Source organism: Diabrotica virgifera, chromosome 2, assembly GCF_917563875.1.
Source record: "Diabrotica virgifera virgifera chromosome 2, PGI_DIABVI_V3a".
Taxonomy (NCBI): domain Eukaryota; kingdom Metazoa; phylum Arthropoda; class Insecta; order Coleoptera; family Chrysomelidae; genus Diabrotica; species Diabrotica virgifera.
The window spans coordinates 127,953,096-127,973,967 of record NC_065444.1 but is presented as its reverse complement, the minus strand read 5'-3'; the positions used below and the strand labels follow the sequence as shown (position 1 = coordinate 127,973,967).

The 20,872-nt window shown below is 34.9% G+C and overlaps 1 protein-coding gene across 2 annotated transcripts in view; it reads right to left on the bottom strand.

The window, feature by feature from the left end:
• The window catches only part of LOC114327335 (GATA-binding factor C), a 361,986-nt gene that overhangs the window by 75,936 nt on the left and 265,178 nt on the right, over positions 1 to 20,872 (bottom strand). For both annotated transcript variants that reach the window (XM_028275923.2, XM_028275924.2), the window contains exon 5: positions 5,505 to 5,639. In XM_028275923.2, the coding sequence (XP_028131724.1) occupies positions 5,505 to 5,639 (135 nt within the window). The remainder of the gene's footprint in view (positions 1 to 5,504; positions 5,640 to 20,872) is intronic.

Genomic DNA, 20,872 nt, shown 5'->3' with positions numbered 1-20,872 from the left:
GTGTATAGCGACCATCGTGTTCCCTGTATAACCTTGCACTGTAAAAGGTCATTCGTATGTCCCAGAATAATACGAGTGGTACAATGTTTAACAAATCATTACAAGCGGTTGAATATACGAACGACGCAGACGACACGTTGGAGTCCCTGACAGAAACTTTTCTGCTAAAACTGGGAACTGCAAAATTCTGGGACTACAAATAAATGCCCAAAAAACGAAATATATGTACGTTTCCAAGATATATTAAACTAACCGTGTAACAATAACACTAATAAGACCAGTTTTAACATACGGAGCTGAAACATGGTCCAATACACAACTCATATAAATTGACTAAGCTCTGCCAAGTGTAATAATAACACTAATAAGGCCGGTTTTAACATAGATGGTCCAGTACACAATCCATATAAAATGACCAAGGGCTGCTTGACTTTCAAGCAAAAAATTCTAAAGAAGAGTGTACAGATGACTAAAAGAGCAGTAAACATAAAAACACTTCGATGTTAAACATCAATGGCACGAATTGATACGATCCTAGGTCCTAGGCTCCTCCTCGTGTATTCATTCCTAATTTTATTCTTATTTGTCATTTGTCACTAATGATCACATCCTTTTTAGTTAATTTTATTTCAATTTAACTGCTCAATATGTAGTTATGTTTATGTAAAACTTAAACTATAGATCATAGCTGGTATTCTGGTAGTTTTAAAAAATTTTCCTTTCAGTCTCATTGAAATCTTTCTATCACACTCGCTTCCTTCCATTCTGCTTCTGCTAATTTTTTTACATCTCCATATATTGTCCTAGTATAAGAATTTTTGTTTACCTGAAGAAATAAACTCACCTTGTTTTATCTTTATCTTATTCTTCTTCTTCTTCTTTAAGTGCCATTTCCGCGACGAAGGCTGGCAATCATCATGGCTATTTTGACCTTCGAGGCAGCTGCTCTGAACAGTTGCCTTGAGCTACAACCAAACCATTCTCTCAGGTTCTTTAACCGGGAAACGCGCCTCCTTCCTACGCTTCTCCTACCCTCTATTTTTCCTACCCCCTTTATCTTATTACGCGATTGTAATTTTCATTAATACATGAATATTTTAATAGTTCTAGATTACAGGATCTAAAAAGAGTAAAATAATGTATCCATTTTAAGCTACCTATATTTTATGTTCATAATAATATGCATTAGATAGAATAGACTATAGACGATCTAGAGTCAGCGTTCCGTACCATTAGTTATTTGAAAAAGCGCCACTTCCAACTCGTTTCGATAAAGATCAAGTCGGTGTAAAAGAAAGAGCAAGACATGGAGAATAAAGCGTCAGCAGATATGTGCGTGTGATAGATATCAGGATTTGGGGTAATCAACAGATTACCTTTTAACTAGATTGTCTTTAGATCGAAGATGTTGATACTTTTTACGCCCGTAGATTATGATTGTTCAGACAAACATCTTTCATTGGCCTTTTTATCTTGATCTGTTTGGTGGTGTATGCGGTTGTTTGTTACCTGTTTAAATTCATTGAGTTTTAATTATGTACTTACATTAATGAAAATATTGTGTCTGAAATTTGTTGTAATTGAGATGATTGTATTGTTACATTTAATTCTACGATAATTTTAATGATAGAGTTTACAATAGTGATTTAAAATTATATTTGTATGAAACTTAAAGAAAAAGAGTGACTTGGTATAAAATAAGAAATAATTAAAATTTTCTTAAATAACAAAAAAACATTAGATTACAAAACTTATACTTGCATTAATACAAAATGTACTGATGTAGACCTAGATGAAAAATGAATTCTGTAAAAAGTATGTCAACAATACAAATAAAAAATATTTGTATTTTGAAGGTTAATGATCAGGTAATCATTGTAAGTAACACTAACATTAAGAAAAACAGTGAAATATAAAATAGAGTTGGTCCGAAGAAGAATCGCAAATAAATACAAATATTTAATATATTTCCATATAAGTTCCGTTAAAACTATTTAGAAACATTCATTATTCTTTTATTTCTTAAAGTGCCCTCACTGGAGGTTGGCTACTACAATTATTATTGCAACCTCTTCTCTGTTTTCAGCTGATCAAAATTTAGCCCTGTCCATTGTGGGATGTTTCTTAGCCACGAGAGTCTTTTCCTTCCTAGTCTTCTCGTTTCATCGACATTTCCTTTCACTGTTAGTTGAGCATAAGGGTACCTACTTATTTTATTATTTCTACCTACTTATTTTATGATGCCTTTCTAACTTTCACCGTGTTGAAAGGTTCTCTTTCCTTGCCTATTCTATGCAGCACTTCTTCGTTTGAGGTATTTTGAGGATTCCCGGTAGATCCACATTTCAAAGGTCTCCAATTTACTTACAGTTGATGTTTTAAGAACACTTCTAGCATTTTGATAAACGTAGTCGAAGTTCTAGTTTTATTCGAGAATCAAAAAGAAGTTTTTAGATTTTTTTAAAAGATTTTCTGACCAGGCACTTAAATCTATTGACCTGTTCTAAAACGTGCCCATTTATTGTGCGAGGTTGAGGTACATTTTGGTTTTTTCCGATTGATCACTTGGTAATTAATCCGATCACTTTGTTTTTTTTTTTTAATTTTTATTTTCATACCAAATTTTTCACAGGTCGAGTTGGTCTTGTCGATGAATCGTTGTAAACCAAAGAATTCGCAATCAACACCATGTCATCGGCGTATCTAATGCTGTTGATATTTACGCCATTCACCTTGACTCCAGGCTTGAAATCGTCTAGGGCATCTTTAAATGGAAACTCGGAGTAAAGATTAAACAGCAGGGGTGAAAGAACACATCCTTGTCTAACTTCATTCTGTGCATGTGGAACCTTCAATCCTAACTCTGGCGTTTTGGTTCCAGTACAGGTTTTTGAGTAATTTAATGTCTTTTCCATCTAAACTGACTTCTTGGAAACGTTCTAATGGTAGATCGTATCATTGAAACGCAGCGTTAGGGTTTATCAGGTAATAATAATAATATCGTATGGAATTTTTGCCGGGGAGATCCTTTCGGATAGTTCCGGCGCCATTTACATCTTTAACCCTGTTTTAAGTAACTAGTGCCGATGTACACTAGCCCAGGGGGACCGACGGCTTTACGTGCTCTCCGAGGCACGTTGAGACGGCTCGTGTCATTATTGGAAATGAAAATGGTTTGTCTTTGGCAGGGCTCGAACCCACGTCTACTGGCGTATGAGGCCAGCGTTTATGCCGTTATTCCACGGCCGCTCACGGTTTATCAGGTAAAACGCGGCGAAAGCGACTGCATAATATGTACAAAGCCTAAGCTTCAAATATTTTTCTTCAAGATCATATTTACAATGTTTAATTTTTTCTAACATAATTAAGTATTGCCTACTAACACTATATCATCAGCATAATCTAAAGAATGTCAAAAGAAAAAAATATATATGCAAAAAACAGGGGACTTAACGCTTAAATAGAAAAAAAAAACGCAAAGAAAAAGATAAAATAATAAAGGTTTGTTTTTGGTTAAACCTATTAATTTTAATTTTAATTAGTTATACTATTTTGAGGAGGATTAACCGGTTAATTCTTAATACTTAATATGGGAAGAACAGGGAACTTTATACTCAAATAAAAAAACATGCAAAGAAAAAGGTAAAATAATAAAGGTCCGTTTTTGGTTAAACCCTTTAATTTTAATTCTTATTGATTAGGTATATTGTGAGAAGGATTAACCGGTTAATTCTTAATGTAGTGAACTTTACAATCTATTTGTCAATATGATGTTAAATGAACTGTACTAAGCTGTAATATTGTAAAGAACAATATATAAAAATGTTGCAGCTCGTTCGTATATTCATCTGCTCACGACATGCGAACCCACATTTATAAAGTGTGAGAATATAAGCAGATCAGGACAAGACAAGACAAAGACATATATACCGGGCGAAAGAAGAATCATGGGAGCATAGAACTATCGATGGATGACTATCGATATGGATGGATCTCGAGCTAAAGTAACAACAGAGGAAGGTAGCACAACATCAATTGCAATAGAAACAGGAGTGCGACAAGGCGATTCCCTGTCAACCACATTATTCAACAGCATAGCAGTAGAAGAAACAGTCAAGCCCAGCAAAATTAAAGGAACTATAGCCCACTCCTCAACACAAATAGTTGCATATGCAGATGATATAGTTCTTATGGGAAGAGACAAGAAAAGATTAAAAGTAGCAGTAACAATCCTGGCCAAGAAAGCACGAAAAAGAGGTCTAGAAATTAACGAAGGAAAAACAAAATATCTACTCTGCTCTAGAAGTGAAGATAACAGGACGAGGGAAATCGAAATAGAAAACTACACTTTTGAAAGAGTTCAAGAATTTTAAATATTTGGGAGTAATAGTAAATGGCCAAAAAAAGAGAAGTGAAGAAGTAACGGAGCGAATACTAGCAGGCAACAAAATATACTGAAGATATCATAAGCTAATGAAATGCGAGAACTTATCCAGAAATACAAAACTGAAAATATACAGAGTTGTTATCAGACCAGTAGTTACGTACGCAGCTGAGACAATGTGCCTCACGGAAAAAGATGAAGAAAAATTGAGAATATTCGAAAGGAAAATCCTCAGATAAATTATGAGCCAGATAAGAATGGACAACGAAGAAATGAGAAGGAGAATGAACCATGAACTAAGAGACATAATGAAGGAAGAAGATATAGTTAGATTTATTAAAGAGCAGAAACTGAAATGGCTGGGATACATAGAGAGAAGGAAAAATGACCTACTGATTAAGAAGATCACCAGTTGGAAACCAGAAACTGAAAGACCAATGGAGAGACCCAGAGAGAGATGCAAGGACTAGGTTATGAGAGATATCAAAATTCTGGAAGTGAGAAACTGGAGGGAACTATGCACATAGCGAAATGAGTGAAAGAAAATTATAACGAAAGTCAAGTCATACAACAAACTTTGACAACAGACAAGTGAAATTGCGTATTCGCCGCAATAAGCGGATCAGAGAGCTCTAAGTAAGGGCAGCAAATATTCCATCCGGAATGGAAAGCCCGGATGATGATGAAGATGAAACTAAAAAATGTCAAAACAAGGAAATAATTATGGGAAAACAGGGAACTTTATACTTAAATAGGAAAAAGAAGCAAACAAAAAGGTAAAATAATAAAGGTCCGTTTTTGGTACAACCCTTTAATTTTAATTGTTATTGGTTATATTGTGAGGAGGATTAACCGGTTAATTCTTAACGTAGTGAACTTTACAATCCATTTGTCAATTTGATGTTAAATGAACTGTACTAAGCTGTAATATTGTAAAGAACAATATATAAAAATGTTGCAGCGCGTTCGTATATTCAATCTGCTCACGACACGCGAACCCACATTTATAGAGTGTGAGAATATCACCAGACCAGGACAAGACAAGACAAAGACACATATACCGGGCGAAAGAAGAATCATGGGAGCATAGAACTATCGACTTGATTTATGTTATACTTACGTTGTGTAGTTTATAGTAGAGTCCGCAGGCGTTACAGACAGGCTCCCCGTTCTGATTGCGCCTCCAGAGGGTCGTAGTTGTGGTTTTACAGTTCGCGCAACTCGTTCCTGCTCGCCTCGCCGCACTTTGTAAACTCTGCAACAAAAAATCGAGGTTAAATTTAAATAATTGGATAAACGGGCACTATTACAATAGACATTATAACAATACAAACACAAATGGGCAAAAGTATCATTATTTTTTAATTTAATTACTGAAATTACTGAAAATTATTAACTAAATTAGAGATATTGTACAGCTGCGGTTATTGAATTGTTTACACCTTCATTTTTACATTGTACATTGTACAAGTACATTATAAGTTACATTAGACATTAGACTGTAAAATCGCAGTGTCGTACGGATTTGGTAAATTCGAGCGTATCATGCTTAGAGCTGCACAAGTTTGACTTGAATGTTTGAAATTGACTTGAGTTTGACTTAATTTCAAGTCAAACACAAGTTAATCCTTCTGACAAATAATTCATGTCAAGTCAAACTGGGCAATGGTTACAGGTTTGAAAATTCAAACTGTTTGTCAAAGTAGTTTGAAAGAGTTTGAAAAATAATTTATTTTGTAGATATACTTTTTTGTCGAGATAGAAATGTTAATTGCCAATTAAGATAACAAAATTAAAAATACAAATGAGTCCCCTATAAAAGTAACTTGATACGGGAGGCGATTCATGTCAAAATAGAGTCTTAAATTCAAGTAAACTATTAATTGTCGCGTAAAATTGCTTGCTGATAAGTTTCGTTTTATCGGTAATCGGTGATAATTTTATGCAATCTATTCACTTTTTTATATTCTTATTTGAGTGTTACTAGATTACAACAAAAATTCTTTCCATGGTTTTTTTTATCATACCAAGTGTAATTTAATCTACTTCAACCAAAAATTTATGAAGGAACAAAAAAATATAAATATATTGTGACAGAGTAAGTTCAATGAATTTTCTGTGCCATTTATTTGCCTTTTTATAACGCTGTTCTTTATTTTTACATATTATGCACTTTGCAATTTTCATTGTTTTGCAATCGCCTGCAGATTTTTTTCTCTTAATTTTTGAAGTGGGAGTACCTTCAATATCAGACTCCATTTGTTCTGGTACGTATTCTGAGCAGAAAAATGTTCATGGTCAGACATTATCGCACAAAGCACACACTTCAAAACGAACGTAACAAACAAGCTAAGCATATACTTTGATTTGATTTAAAGTCAAACCAAAAGATATCGAAATCAAGTCAAGTCCAACTTTTTTACAGAAAACGTTTGGTTTTCAAGTCAAGTTTGTTGAGTAAAATCAAATTAGTTTGACATGATGCATCTCTATCGTGCTTGTCAAAAATTTCACACGTATTGAAAAATAAAATAAAAAGCTATTAAACGCGTCCAAAGTGCCTAGCACGTATTTGAATGACGCGCAAAAAAACAAGATTAATTGCCAAACTCGAAGAAGGTAGGTTACTAAGTAAAGTTGCTACAGATTTTAACGTCAGTCACATGTTCATAATAAAAAATCAAACAACGGTGGGTTCATTTTCACTCTATAGTACGGTTGGGTGATTCATGAAGGCAGAAGATCTCCACAGAGCAACAAGATGAGGTGATGGTAAATTATCTAAGAAAAGCTCCTTTTGATAAAGCTCGAAAAACTAGCGAAGAGACAATCTTTCCGGGCAATATTGGCACTGCATGTAGAAGGATTAAAGCAAGTGAATTAATAAATGTGTGCAGCTGCAAGGAAACCTTTGTTGACTGAGGATCACAAGAGGAGACGAGTTACATTTTTTAATGAATTCATAAATCGTGAAGACACCTTTGGGTCAAAGTTGCATTTTCCAATGCATAGGTGTTTCAATTAATATAGCTATGTTCGAATAAGGACAACTTATGGGGATGGATAAGTGCTTAAGACCCGGGCATTTGTTCTCATAGGTATAGAAGAAAAATTAACAGCATTGAGTATATTACAAATATATTCTTGACACATAATGTTGCCATCAGTGATCCAAAGATTCCTCAATAACAACCTCATGTTCCAACATGACAATATTGCCCGGTGCATAAGAATGGAATTGTTTGAGAATGTTTGGAAGAAACTCATATTAATGTTCTTCCGCGGCCCTCCCAGTGTCCAGACCTTAACCACATTGAAAATATGTGGGCAGAGTTGACAAAGAAATTAAGTGAAAGAAACTTTAGTCCACGGAATAGAATTGAACTATGGAAAGCAATGGGAGGAGCTTGTTGAATATAATGGGTGAAGATTACTGCTTTCTACGAACAGAATATTGCAAAGTTGTATTGAGAAAAATGGAGTTTCCACCAAAGGTTTGTTCGTAGTACGATCCAAACGATCAGCAACCGTTGCCAACCATCAGACGCATGCGCAGTTAACAGTTCGCGCAGCGCAGTTAACAGTTAGAGATCGTAGACTACGAACACGCATGCGTCTGATGGTTGGCAACGGTTGCTGATCGTTCTACGAACAAACCTATTGTTTATCATTATTTTCTATAAAATAGATTTAAAATAAAATGGTCAAATTTTTGACATTTTCTTCAAAAGACTTCTTTCTATAATCTCTATTTTGATACATTTTATAATAGTTATTTATGAAACAGTTCGTGAAGTATGCTTTTTGCGAGCGCACGCGATTTTTAGAGCACGAGCGACCACGGAGCGAGTGCTATACATCGCGTAAATTCGTAAAAAGTACTTCACGCACAGTTTCATACAATATTTTATCTACGATAAACAAATAAAAAAACTGTAACTATTCGCCACTGGAATTCATTTCTATTCTACAAGTTTTAGAACTTTGGACATTTAAAAATCCTAACTACTTTCAAACCACAAAACTGTCAAAAATTTTGTTGTAAGTCATTGCTCATATTGTCATCACCATGACAACGCGATAGTTAAGGTTATTTGATTATATGAAAGTGTGCCAAAAAACCCATTGAAAGTGTGCGAAAAAGTAAATCCCATTTAAAATACATTGTTACTTCACGCACACTTTAAACCCTTCACGCGCTGCTATCTATAATGACAGCTTTCACAAACTAAAAACTTATACATAATTAGGGCATAGAGTAGATAAAATAGATTTATTTTATTTTGATTAGTTCTTGTTTTCTTACTTATTCTGAAATTATTTTTATTTCAATTTTGTTTATTCCAAAATAAATACAACTTGCTACATACATATATACTCGTTATAACTTGTTAAAATTTATATTCATTTTAGTATTTTTGCATCTGGTGCGACATGTCAGGAGTTCAGGAATTAAAATTTATGGACAAACTTTGATGTATGGGAACAATGGAACAGGGGAAGTTTTAATTGTGGAACAGGTTAAAAATTTGGAACGTCAGACTACGAAAACGTTCCATGTATTTTGTCGGACAGTACTTCCAATTGATTTGTTACCATTTCCTTAAACTCTCATGCAAAAATAAGACTAGTGTTTGTCACCAACTGGGCATTTTAATGAGTGGAACACGAAGAAGATGTCAAACGACAGGAATCATGTTGGTTAGTAATAGCAGTCTGATTTTTACATAAGAGTTTAATGAGAGGGTAACAGATCAATTGGATGTTCCGACAAAATAGATGGGACCTTTTCGTAATCTGACGTTCCAAATTTTTAAACTGTTCTACAATTAAACCTTCCCCTGTTCCAGTGTTCCCGTACATCAAAGTTTGTCCGACTAGACACCGTTAAGCTATTAACAAATCTTCAGCTTGCTATTATCAACTTTTTTTGGTAAGCGGGATCCAGGCTTATAAAAGATATACTCGTAGCATGTACCACCTGGCACAGCTATAGCTTATCACAATAATAATAATAGCAATAATAAATATCAATGGTTCCAAGATATCAACATTGATTAGTATGTCTGAGATGAGTATCTGGAATATTTATGTCATATTTTTAGCTAGTACAAATGCAGTTTCAAGGCAAGATAATTAGACTCTAGACTCTAGAGAAATATTTTTAATATGTATAGCCAAATGAAAAATAAACCTCCCTGTCAATTATAAATCATTTCGTCTCCACCACTGCAACCCGTCGAAATAAAGCAAGAACCAGAAGATTGTAGATCCGAACGCCTGAGTGTACTCCACTACTTGTGTCACTAACGTAAACCTATTGTCAGCTTTAATTGGATGGCGATCTCGAGCCGATAAGAAATTCCCGCGCTCTAAGGGCTACAATCGCGTATGATACGAACGCGGATCGCGAAATAACGTGGAAGAACTCCAGAGTTCATTCAGAAACAAACTCAAACGAGGCATGCGAATGTGACCCTTCCAGTGAGACGGTTCCCTAATCAACGTCGTCCATGATTGATTAGAAGATAAATAGATTTGAGTGTTGTCGGGTGGGATTCGCTTTTGTAAGAATAAACGTTCGGCAATAAAGATTAAGACAGAACGTTCTGTCGCATAACATGGGACGTAAAACGACTTGGGGGGCTGGCTTGTGATCACTAAAAGACTACAAAAGACAGTCGCAGTCGCAGTTCTAAAATTAATAATTAATTAATTTTCAATTGAGGGACCGCAGACGTTCGGATACAATTAGCGTCTCTTTGCAAAGACAATGACGTCGACTTTGCAAAGTAACAAGACACTCACAACACACACACACACACACACACTACACATTACACCTGAGTTAGTGATAAGTTATACATTTACGTGGCTAAAGGTTCTAGTTCTAAACCAAGGCCAGAATCAGAGAGAAAAAAAATTTCAATTGGTTTTTAGTGGTGTATTTTTATTTATTTGTATTAAACAATTAGTAAAAATAATATTGCAGATATTCGTTAATTGAAGTTATGGCCAATTTCATTTTATTGTTCTTCTCTCATTTATTTTCATGGAATCATATTATTTTCTTTTCCTTTCGTCCTGATTTTCTTTTGTCATTTTGTAGAACGTATCAAAAATTCAAATATGGTAGATTGCAGATTGAAAAATCTTTTGTGCATTGTGCATTCCGATATCTAGGTATATTTTATTTCAAAAGATCTAGACGTCTTAGAAAGCCTATCATTCATTTCAGAACTACTTTTATTACTTTGTTATTGGATGAAATTCTAAAAAGTCTCACTTCCCGGTTAATATTTGGGTGAGCAGTGTGCAGCGAGAAAACCTTAGATTTTTCTTAATTCAGTTTTCCGAAGCACTTACTTACTTTACTTTTTCGCGTCTGGACCCGACTAAAGTTTTTCTGCCCAGTATCGGGCTACGTCTACAGACTTTGTATTTGCGAGCCATAAATCATTGAGGGTGCACTGTGATGGGGTCTGCATACCCTTAGGTGCTCCACAATCATTCTGTATCTTCCCACATTCACAAAGTGCATCGTTATCTGTCTTAATACCCTTTTAATGTGATTGAGTGTCCGCCAGGTTCTCCAGTCCATTAGATTAGGTGGTTCTGAATGTAAGGGGAACAATTCGAGAGGTTCGACGCTGATATTTCTCATATATTTTCTCCTCGATTCAAGCCGGCTGGTTCGTGACAGTTTATCAAACCCGTATAATGATCATGGTGGCTTTCATCGAAAGTTTGCCTGAACTTCTCCACATATTGCGAGCTCCATCTACGGTCTTCTGTTGATGCGAATCCAGCTGCTCGGTACAGTAGGGATAGAGGGGTAGATTTCATATAGCTGGTAGTTATTCTACATATTTCCTTTATAGCAGTGGTGACTTGTTGGGCGTGTCTAGATGTACCCTACAAGGGACAAGCATATTCTCCTGCTGAGAAACATAAGGTCTCAGCTGTTGACTTTAAGAACTGTGGGTTTGCACCCCACTTTTGTTCCCTACAAGTTCCTGGAGAAGGTTGTTTCTCGTAGTAACCTTTTGGCTTGTATCTGTCAGTCCAATTAATATATTCCAAGTGTTGTCCCTCCGAAGATACATTCAGTTTTTCATGCGCCAAATGAATGCTCAGATGGAATGCACATATTTGGGTTTTAGTAGGATTTGGTTTTAATGAGATTTATTTAATGTAATGACTGATAATACAGGGAAAGATAAGAGGCAGAAGGAGTATAGGAAGAAGAAGAGTGTCGTGGTTGCAGAATTTAAGGGACTGGTTTAAATGCAGTTCTATAGAACTCTTCAGAGCAGCAGTAGATAGAGTAAAGATAGTGATGATGATATCCAAACTCCGATTAGGAGACGGCAGTTAAAGAAGAAGAGATTTGTTTGTAGTAAGTTGACATCATGTTTAAAGCCTCTTCCATTGACGACTCTACTTGTGTGACAGTTTCCCCTTTTACAGCGATTCCAAGGTTGTCAGCGTGAACAAGACTCCCAGTTTGGGGGTGCATTGGCTGGGGCGATTCCTAAATAATGAGACTATTTGCTTCCCTTGTCCTGGAATAGTTTCGCAATTGGTTGCACTTGCCACCTTTCCATTTTAAGACATGTGGGTTACATAGCCAGATATGATGATAACAGTTGGACACGGACAATCCTAGAATAAAGGCCAAGGAGGACGACAAGAAGCATAAAAAGACCTCAAAAGAGATAGGGTAGGTAGCATAAGAGTAGTAGCAGGCAAACAGTGGATTAAATTGGCGCAATATAGAGACAGGTGGAAACAATTGGGAAATACCTATATTTAGGGGTGGACGAAAAATGGTTGACGAAGAAGAAGAAGATCAATGTTACGGTTTCACACGTTGTAGACTTCAGAGTGCTCCGAGTGCAGCTTGGCTTAAAAAGCAACAAACATTTTGGCCGAATGAGGTGTTTTTTCAGACAGTCTTTAGCACAAGTCGTCATTGTTATCAGCTTGAAATATTGTAGGATTATACACTTTTCTCACGTCTTTATTTAGATAGAATTAGTGTTTGTGAAAATTCGAACTTATTTTATCTTTACTATTCTAATAAATCTAGTTACTTCTTTATGATTGTACTTTTACTTCTTTTGCAAAACTATTTATAGTTTAGAAAAATAAAACGATTTATTTTTTATTATCAAACTTGTGAAATTGTTCATCAGTGTTTAAATATTTCCGTAATCATTACAAATTCTACTACTTAGTTGGAGTAAGATGCAATAAAATCTTTTTGAAAACCGTCCTGTACACGATAACGGAACAGAAAACTGGGCTTTGCGCCGGCAGCTATAGAAGTATCTTCGGATTCGCTCTAAATTAAGTATTTATCCTCCGCCATTAGAAAGGCAAATAAAGTCCTATCTTGATTATGTATCTATCTGATGAGTAATTGAATTACCTTTATTACTGTAGATAATAAGCGTTTCCCATATTGTAAACGAATCTATGGTACCTACAATGCACGATTTTTGTCTATTTGCAGCTTTAATGACGATTGTCATGCTATGTATAATTATGCTACGTTCGAGCGTTTGTAACATTATTAAAAATTCTACAAAAGTAAATTAAACGGTTTTAATTTGTCACACAAATTGTTTTTCATATTTTAGATCATAGATTAAATTTAAGACCATCATTCCTATAATCGTTTAATCGATTTTGTTTATTTTAGTGATATTTATATTATAGGTATACAGTACTAAACGGAAAGCCTTAGTGATTACAGTTCTTTAGTAACTAACATCTAGCAACTAACTAACCAGGTAACTAACAGTTACTATACTAAGTTTTCTTTATACTATCTCTTTGCGTGCATTGTCTCCATCTTCTTTCATAATCCAAATTATGGCTTCGGCTTGATCATTATGCTTTATATGCTTATACAGCTGTATACAGTCCTACTTTTAACTAGTAATAGCATCATATATCCTCTTTTTGTTTTCTTTGCTGATGGATTGGTCTTATAAAATGCTGTTTTACATTGTGATAGTTTTTCTGCCTGACGTATTTCTTTCTCTTATGGCTTTGTCTACTATTCCATCGTACGAAATTTTGATACCTAGATATTTGTAGTCGCAGTTCTTTATCGTGGTCAAGTCGTTCAATATGAGATCTTTTTGTTCTCCTCCAATACACAATGCACTCTTTCATGTATTTTCGGCCCATTTAGTTTAAATCGTCATAATCTTGAGCCATTACTACTTGATCTTCTGACAATAAAGAACTAAATTCAGCCGTTCTCTAAGGTATTGCACCAAGACCAATTTTGTGCTTACTGTATACTAATGATATTTCCACAATAATTCTTCTTCTTGTAGTGCCTATCCGTTTCGGATGTTGGCGACCATCATGGCAACCTGTACTTTGCACACTTCTGCTCTAAAAAGATCTGCAGTGGTTGTGTTGAACCATGTACGTAGATTTTTCAGCCAGGAAATCCTACAATCATTAACTACAGCTATATTTTATGAACATATGTGTTTTGCCCATACAAACTTATGGAGCACTGACGCAAAAATTCACAAATAAACTCAGAGTTACAAAACGACCTATGGAACGTGCAATGCTTGACGTGAGCCTTCAGTAGCGAGAAACTGGCTATAAGCGGCCCAGTAAAGAGTACAATGGAAATAACTGAGGGAGGCATATGTCCAGCAGTAGACGCGATTGGCCTGATTGATGATGATGATATGTATAGATGACAAAAACATTATTAATTGTCGGATAACAAGTTGATCGATCCGGAAGGAAATTATCGAAAACCTGTGACAAGTTGCAAGATAAACATAAATATGATTGGAGAATTAAATTAAATGAAACAAAATCAATACACATCAATTTTACCAACAACATAATAAGAATGACTGAATGACAAAGTTTTGACTAGTGATGACTCCGAATATCAAAGTCACACCATACAAAAACCATGCAAATAGCAAGGTGTAACACTACATACCAAGTTAAGATGGAAAGTTCGCCTTCAATCTATTTATGCTGCAAAATATCTGCCCTTTTAACTGGTTTACCATTAGTAACGCTATGGTTATTTACTATTAAAATCCTAACCACTAATCCCAAACCGACCTGATTTAAATTTCGACCTATTCAGTTCTCAATAACATTGTAGGAGGTTATAATAAGTCCGTTGTCCCAACATAAGAAGAAAAAACGAACAGATATATATGTGACACATGTTCTTGAAGCACTTTGTTTAGTTGTAATCTTCTTGTGAAGTCTGTCAAGTCCAAAAAGTTAAATCCCGCCAAAGAGTTGCGTTACATTTAGGATGAATAATCATATAAAAACAAATTTGACGTTAATTCTGATTGATACTTGAAAGATGACACTAGCTGGTGGTCGAGGTAAGGCAACGAAGTTGTGCGCGGAACAGGACTGGCTCGCTGATCTTTGACTTCATTTAATTTGATATAATACGTAAATGGTAAACACTATTTAAGTTGTAAAAATCTTAAAGAATGATGAATGAAAGAATGAATGAAATTTAACAGCAAAATTAGAGATTTTTAATATATGTGTTTTCGGTTTTCTAATGCTTCAACGCCTTCCAGTAGGGAGCAATGGAATTGGTGATTTTTAATATATTTTTCTCTAAGTGCCGCCTCCCGATCGGAGATTGCAAATCATCATCACTATCTTTTTCTGTGTACAGCTACTCTGAAGGAACTGTATTTAAACCAGTCCCTTAAATCTTTCAACCAGACACTCTCCTTCGTGTACTCTCCTCTTCTCTTATCTTTTCCTGTATTTGCACTTCGTATCTCTGTTCCCTCATTACGTATCGCAGATATTTTAACTTTCTTATATTTATTGTGTTTATTATTTCGAATTTTTGCCCATTTCTGGCAATACTTCCGTGTTCGTATTCTTCTGTATCCATGCTATTCTAAGCATCCTTCTGTAACACCACATTTCAAATGATTGTAGCTTATTTATGTGTTCTTCCTTCAATATTCAGCTTTTAAGTCCATATTTCATGTTTACTAACGCATTTGTTGCTATTTCTATCCTAGCCCTTATTTCTACTATTTTATCATTATTTTCTGAAATACAGGTGCCCTACAGGGTACCTACTCAAAATATTTAGAATGTAAGTACAGTAAAAATATTTAGACAATACAATATAGACATTGTATTAAAGTAGAAGATATACTTAAGAGAGTAGACGCAAAATCTTCGTCTAATGCTATCTAAATGCATTCATTTTCTTCGAATCCTGTGAAAACTAATAAATATTTTTGAAAATTTTAAACGCAGAATGAAAGATTACATTATTACCGAGGGCCGAAAGTACCTTAGAATAAACAAAATGTTTCTTTTGAATGAAATATTTGAAAATAAAAATCACACTAAAAATTTTCTCTTTTTTTTCACCCCTGTAACATATTAAAATAAACATTATAGAAGTTTTCAGGGAATTTCGGCCCCCTGTAGTAATGTCAACTTTCATTCTGCGTTTACATTTTTTAAAAATATTTATTATTTTTCTCAGGATTCGAAAAAAAATGAATGCATTTAAGTAGCATTGGACCAAGATTTTGCGCCTACCCCCTTAACGATGGTATCAATGATTTAAAAATATAATATTATTCCCTTGGTTGTAGGTACCTAGTGCAATGAATGGTTAAATTTACTAACCATAAAGAGCTGACCCCTCTTTGACAATAGTTGAGATTGGGGATATTTTCACACCCGTTATAATCCTTATTTTATTTCATTTGACACTCTTGATGGCAATCATTTTGATTTACATTTATATTACGATTATTAGGTCGGGTAACAATTGAAGATTATTTTCCGATAGCATCAGCAATGTGGGCAGTTTTATATTACCATTTGCAATATTTATTATTTGGATGGGGAAGCAGTGTAATAAAAAATGTTCAAAAATGTTTATTTTGGCATCTCCGTTTTTTACTAAATAGTCTTTTAGGAAAAATATAGCGTAACTTTAACAATAAACTTGTTATTAATATTTAGGATTTAGTTAATAGAAAAATAGAGATTAATGAAGAAGAAAATAGAGAAGAATGCACGTTAGAAAGAAATGAGCTAATATAACAGAAATACTGTATAAAGAAACACAGATGCAACGTGTACGGGCAGGTACAAAGATTGCCAGAGCACAGGTGTCCAAAAAGAATACTGGACTGGGACCCAGCGGGAGGAAGATGGATAGGATGGCCTGATATGAGATGGAAAACTTACATAGGAAATGTTATGTTAAGCCTGATCGGCTATGAGATAGAGCCGACTTCAGATCAGAGATTGCGACTTGGAAATAGAGTGCAGTGAAGGACGAAAACATCGAACTCATAATGGGAAAAAGCAGAAGAAGAAGAAGAAGAAGAAGAAGAAGAAGAAGAAGAAGAAGAAGAAGAAGAAGAAGAAGAAGAAGAAGAAGAAGAAGAAGAAGAAGAAGAAGAAGATAATACTATTAATATTTATTTTATATTGAGGTTTAATATAAGTAATATTTATTTATCAATAATAGAATTAAATAAAAATAATGTAAATGTAGATCTGCTCAAGTAATTTTCTGAAATCGGCCCTGGAAGAAAAGAAGAATCCTCGAAGAAATCAGGTAGATATGCCATAGGATATGACAATATACCACTTAAATCGAATGAGCAGTGAATGGACACACTTTTACGTCTACTGACGTCTAAGAAAAAGTCTTTTGTCGCCGTAAAAGCTTTTTGACACAATCCCATGGCGTTTTTATCCCGTCGTAGTGCACTTTTTGTTTAAACATTCCGACGAGTGATTAATCCATAGAAATCGGCACTTCTTCGTCTTTTTAGCAAGACTATTGGACCGCGGTGAAGTACGCTTCAAGCCACTTTCAATGTTCTATGACATTCTTTCGGTGCAGGTCATTTTCTTCTTAAAAAATGTCGCCCAAAATCGAGATTTTATCGATTTAGTGAACAATAGCATTCAATTTGCCACTCTACATACCTTTGATTCGGTTCGTATCAAGAAAGTACCCCTAAATAATTTACCGGTTACTTCACAAAGCATCTTTATTTTATGAGAGAATAAAGTTTAGATTAATTATACATATTTTGGTTCCTAATCTTACAATGGATATGGGAATTCGTATTATAGAGAGATTTCATATTTAAGTTTTTTTTAATAAATTCAATTACACACTTGACTATTCGATAGATACTGAATGGTTACTTCGCTGAATTTAACCCAAACTGCTGACAGAGTTGATGAAGCTGGTATTTAACTCCAAAACCCAATAATGGAGCAACTTAATAGTACAACTAGACATGGTAGGTACTGCAATTTCTGTAATGAAGGTTGGTAAAGCAGTAGACTTAGATAATATTGAAACAGAACAAATTATAAATTTTAGAAAAAGCACAATAAATTTGCTTCTGCTAATGATAAACTCTTGCGTAAAATTCTTAAAAATGCCTAAGATGTGGAGTAAGTTCAGAGTAGTAGAAGCAATGAAACCAGATAACATGACAATCGAAGCTAAAAAATTCCCACTACTTTCCTCATTATGCCATATTTTCAAGGTTGAAACGAATGATACTTAACAGAATTTCTATTAATATTGATGAGAAGCTATTGATACCCGAGCAGAATATATTTAGATATTTAAAATTTTGCTGAGAATGACTGCAGAGAGAAAAATATCTGGCGTGGCTTATGGTAGGGGAGCAAAGTACGCTAAATGTGCAGTCACTCGAGCGCGATGGGGACCTATTGGGTTGTGAAGAGTAGGTCCTAAAACCAAAAAATGTTAAGTAAAGTTTTCCATTTTAGTGGGCGCTTGCCATTTTTTAATTTAATTTTCCATTTCCAACAATCGTTTTTTCCGGTTATAACGCCATCTATCCTTAATTCGAAAAAATGTCTCAAATAAAAGTTACTTATTTTTAAGTAAGAAATCCAAATGCGCAATAAAAATTGGAGCTCCCATTTAAGATTTTAAAGTAACCCCCCACCCCACCTCCGTGGGGGTCACGTTTGATGACATTTGATAGATTTTTCAAAAATATTGAATAAGTGTATTTTTCAGTTTTTCGATCTGATGTTTATTTCGCGAAATATCTCTGTGGGAAGTCGTGTTTAGTATCATTCGATAGATGTTTGAAAAATATTGAGCACGTATTTTTTAGTTTTTCGATCTGTCATTTATTTCGCGAAATATTCGCTTTTTTCTTGTGAAATTTTGGGACTCACCCATTTTCTTACGCCCCGCTCAAATCGTCAGATTTTTGAAATATAGACTCTTTTGCATGTACTTAATTTACCTTATCTTAATCTGACAATTTCGAGTCTTTTTAAGGATAGATTTTTTTTCGGGCCCTCCTTAACGAACTCCCTTGTGTTAAGAGCCAATATATGGTAGAGGTACGTCTGTAGGGTACCAGGTTTCTCCCCATATGATAATCTGACGCGCTGGAGTAACTGCAAAAATCCCCGCTTGGGCTCCCCTACCCATCATTACATTGACTTCACAGATGTATATGACACAGAAACATTGTTTACAAAAATATAGAATATTACCAAATGCTTAGAAACTGTTAACCAAATGCGTCTGATAAAATGCGTGCTTCAGAATCGTTGCTTTTATATTACATTACAATCTAAGAAAAGATCATGGAGAAATTCGAAAAATGAGCTTCTTCAAGAAAGTGTGTTTGCACCTCTCCTTTACGATAATTAAACTATCAACTTGCCACATCATCCCGGAACAAGACGTTTTATTTATGGTATCAATACAGCGCTGACTGCTTAAGGGAAAAGTTTTGATATCTCGTGGCTAAAAAACTGCTGAAAACCAAAATACTTGGAGATACAATTGGGATCGCATTCTTACATTAATGACATTATAGGACAAATTACCTAAGGACTTTGCAGAACATTACACTAAAGCAAAAACATGCTCAAGAAATACTGCTATCAAACCGGAAGTTTTGCTAGTTTAGAGCCATGCTTTTGGGCTCTTTTGGATCCGCCGTGCTCACACCCACCAAGCTACAACGCTGTAAATGAGACTGCTTTAATAATAACTGTAAAGTATAAGTATATAATAGTAAACTAAACACTAACAATAAGATAGGAATGGGACTCACAGGAGATAAAAAGTAGAAGCGAGAAGGCTAGAAGTGCATTAAACAACATGGTCAAACTCTTAAAAAGCTAGAACTTTAACCTAGATACCTATCAAAGTGAGGCCCCTTCTACTACGTTATAACTTCTTAATACTATACTATGGAGTTAAATTTTAAACACTCACTAAAGCTATGGAGAAGAAATTGGAACCCTTTGAGTTAATGCTATACGGGCGAATCATAAGGATATCATGAACGAACAAGATATCCAACAAGACCGTACTACGAAGAATGAGGAAAGAAAGAGAACTGATGTACGCGATTAAAAGGAGAAAGTTAGAATATCTCGGACACATAATGAGAAACGGCACTACATAAATATAGATTACTAAAAATAATGCTCCAAGGAGGGAAAGTATTCGGAAAGGCAGAAGAAGAATAACATGGTTAAAAACCTAAGGATTATGTTCTCCACAACACCATATTTAATTTATTTAAAGCATCCCTCGATAAAATAATAATTAGAGCCAGAATGACCTCTAATATTCGAAACGAATAAGCACCAAAAGAAAAAAGAAGATCACAAGGAAAGTGATTTCTGAGGTTAAGAATAAGACAAAAGATAATGATTTACGTCGTCCAATGCTTGGCCAGGAAAAATACACATTAAGATTAAAATCTTTTATAAATTTCATAAATAGCATGAAACTTATTAAAAAAAACATACAGAAGTAAAAACTTCCTTTGTCATCATCATTCTCTTTGCCTTATCCCTATGCGGGGTCGGCTTCCCTAATTGCATTTCTCCACACAATTCTATCTTGGGTCATATCAATGTTAATCCCCTTTACCAACATGTCCTGCCTTATCGTCTCCCCCCGGGTCTTCTTTGGTCTTCCTCTCCTACTCCTTCCAGGAATCTGCACTTCAGCTATTCTTCGTATTGGGTGATTAACAGCTCGACGTTGAACATGACCAAACCATCTTAGCCTATGCTCTCTCATTTTGGCATCAATTGGTGCCACACCTACACTTCCCCTAATATACTCATTTCTAATTTTATCCTTCTTTGTCACTCCACTCATCCATCTAAGCATTCTCATTTCCGCCACATGCATTCGTTGTTCCTCTTTCTTTTTCACTGCCCAACATTCAGTTCCGTGCATCATAGCCGGTCTTATGGCTGTTTTATAGAATTTTCCCTTCAACTTCATTGGAATTTTTCTGTCACACAACACACCACTCGCTTCTTTCCACTTCATCCATTCATCCCTAATTCTACTGCATGCATCTCCATCTATTTCTCCATTACTCTGTAATACCGATCCTAGGTACTTAAAACTATTGCTTTTCA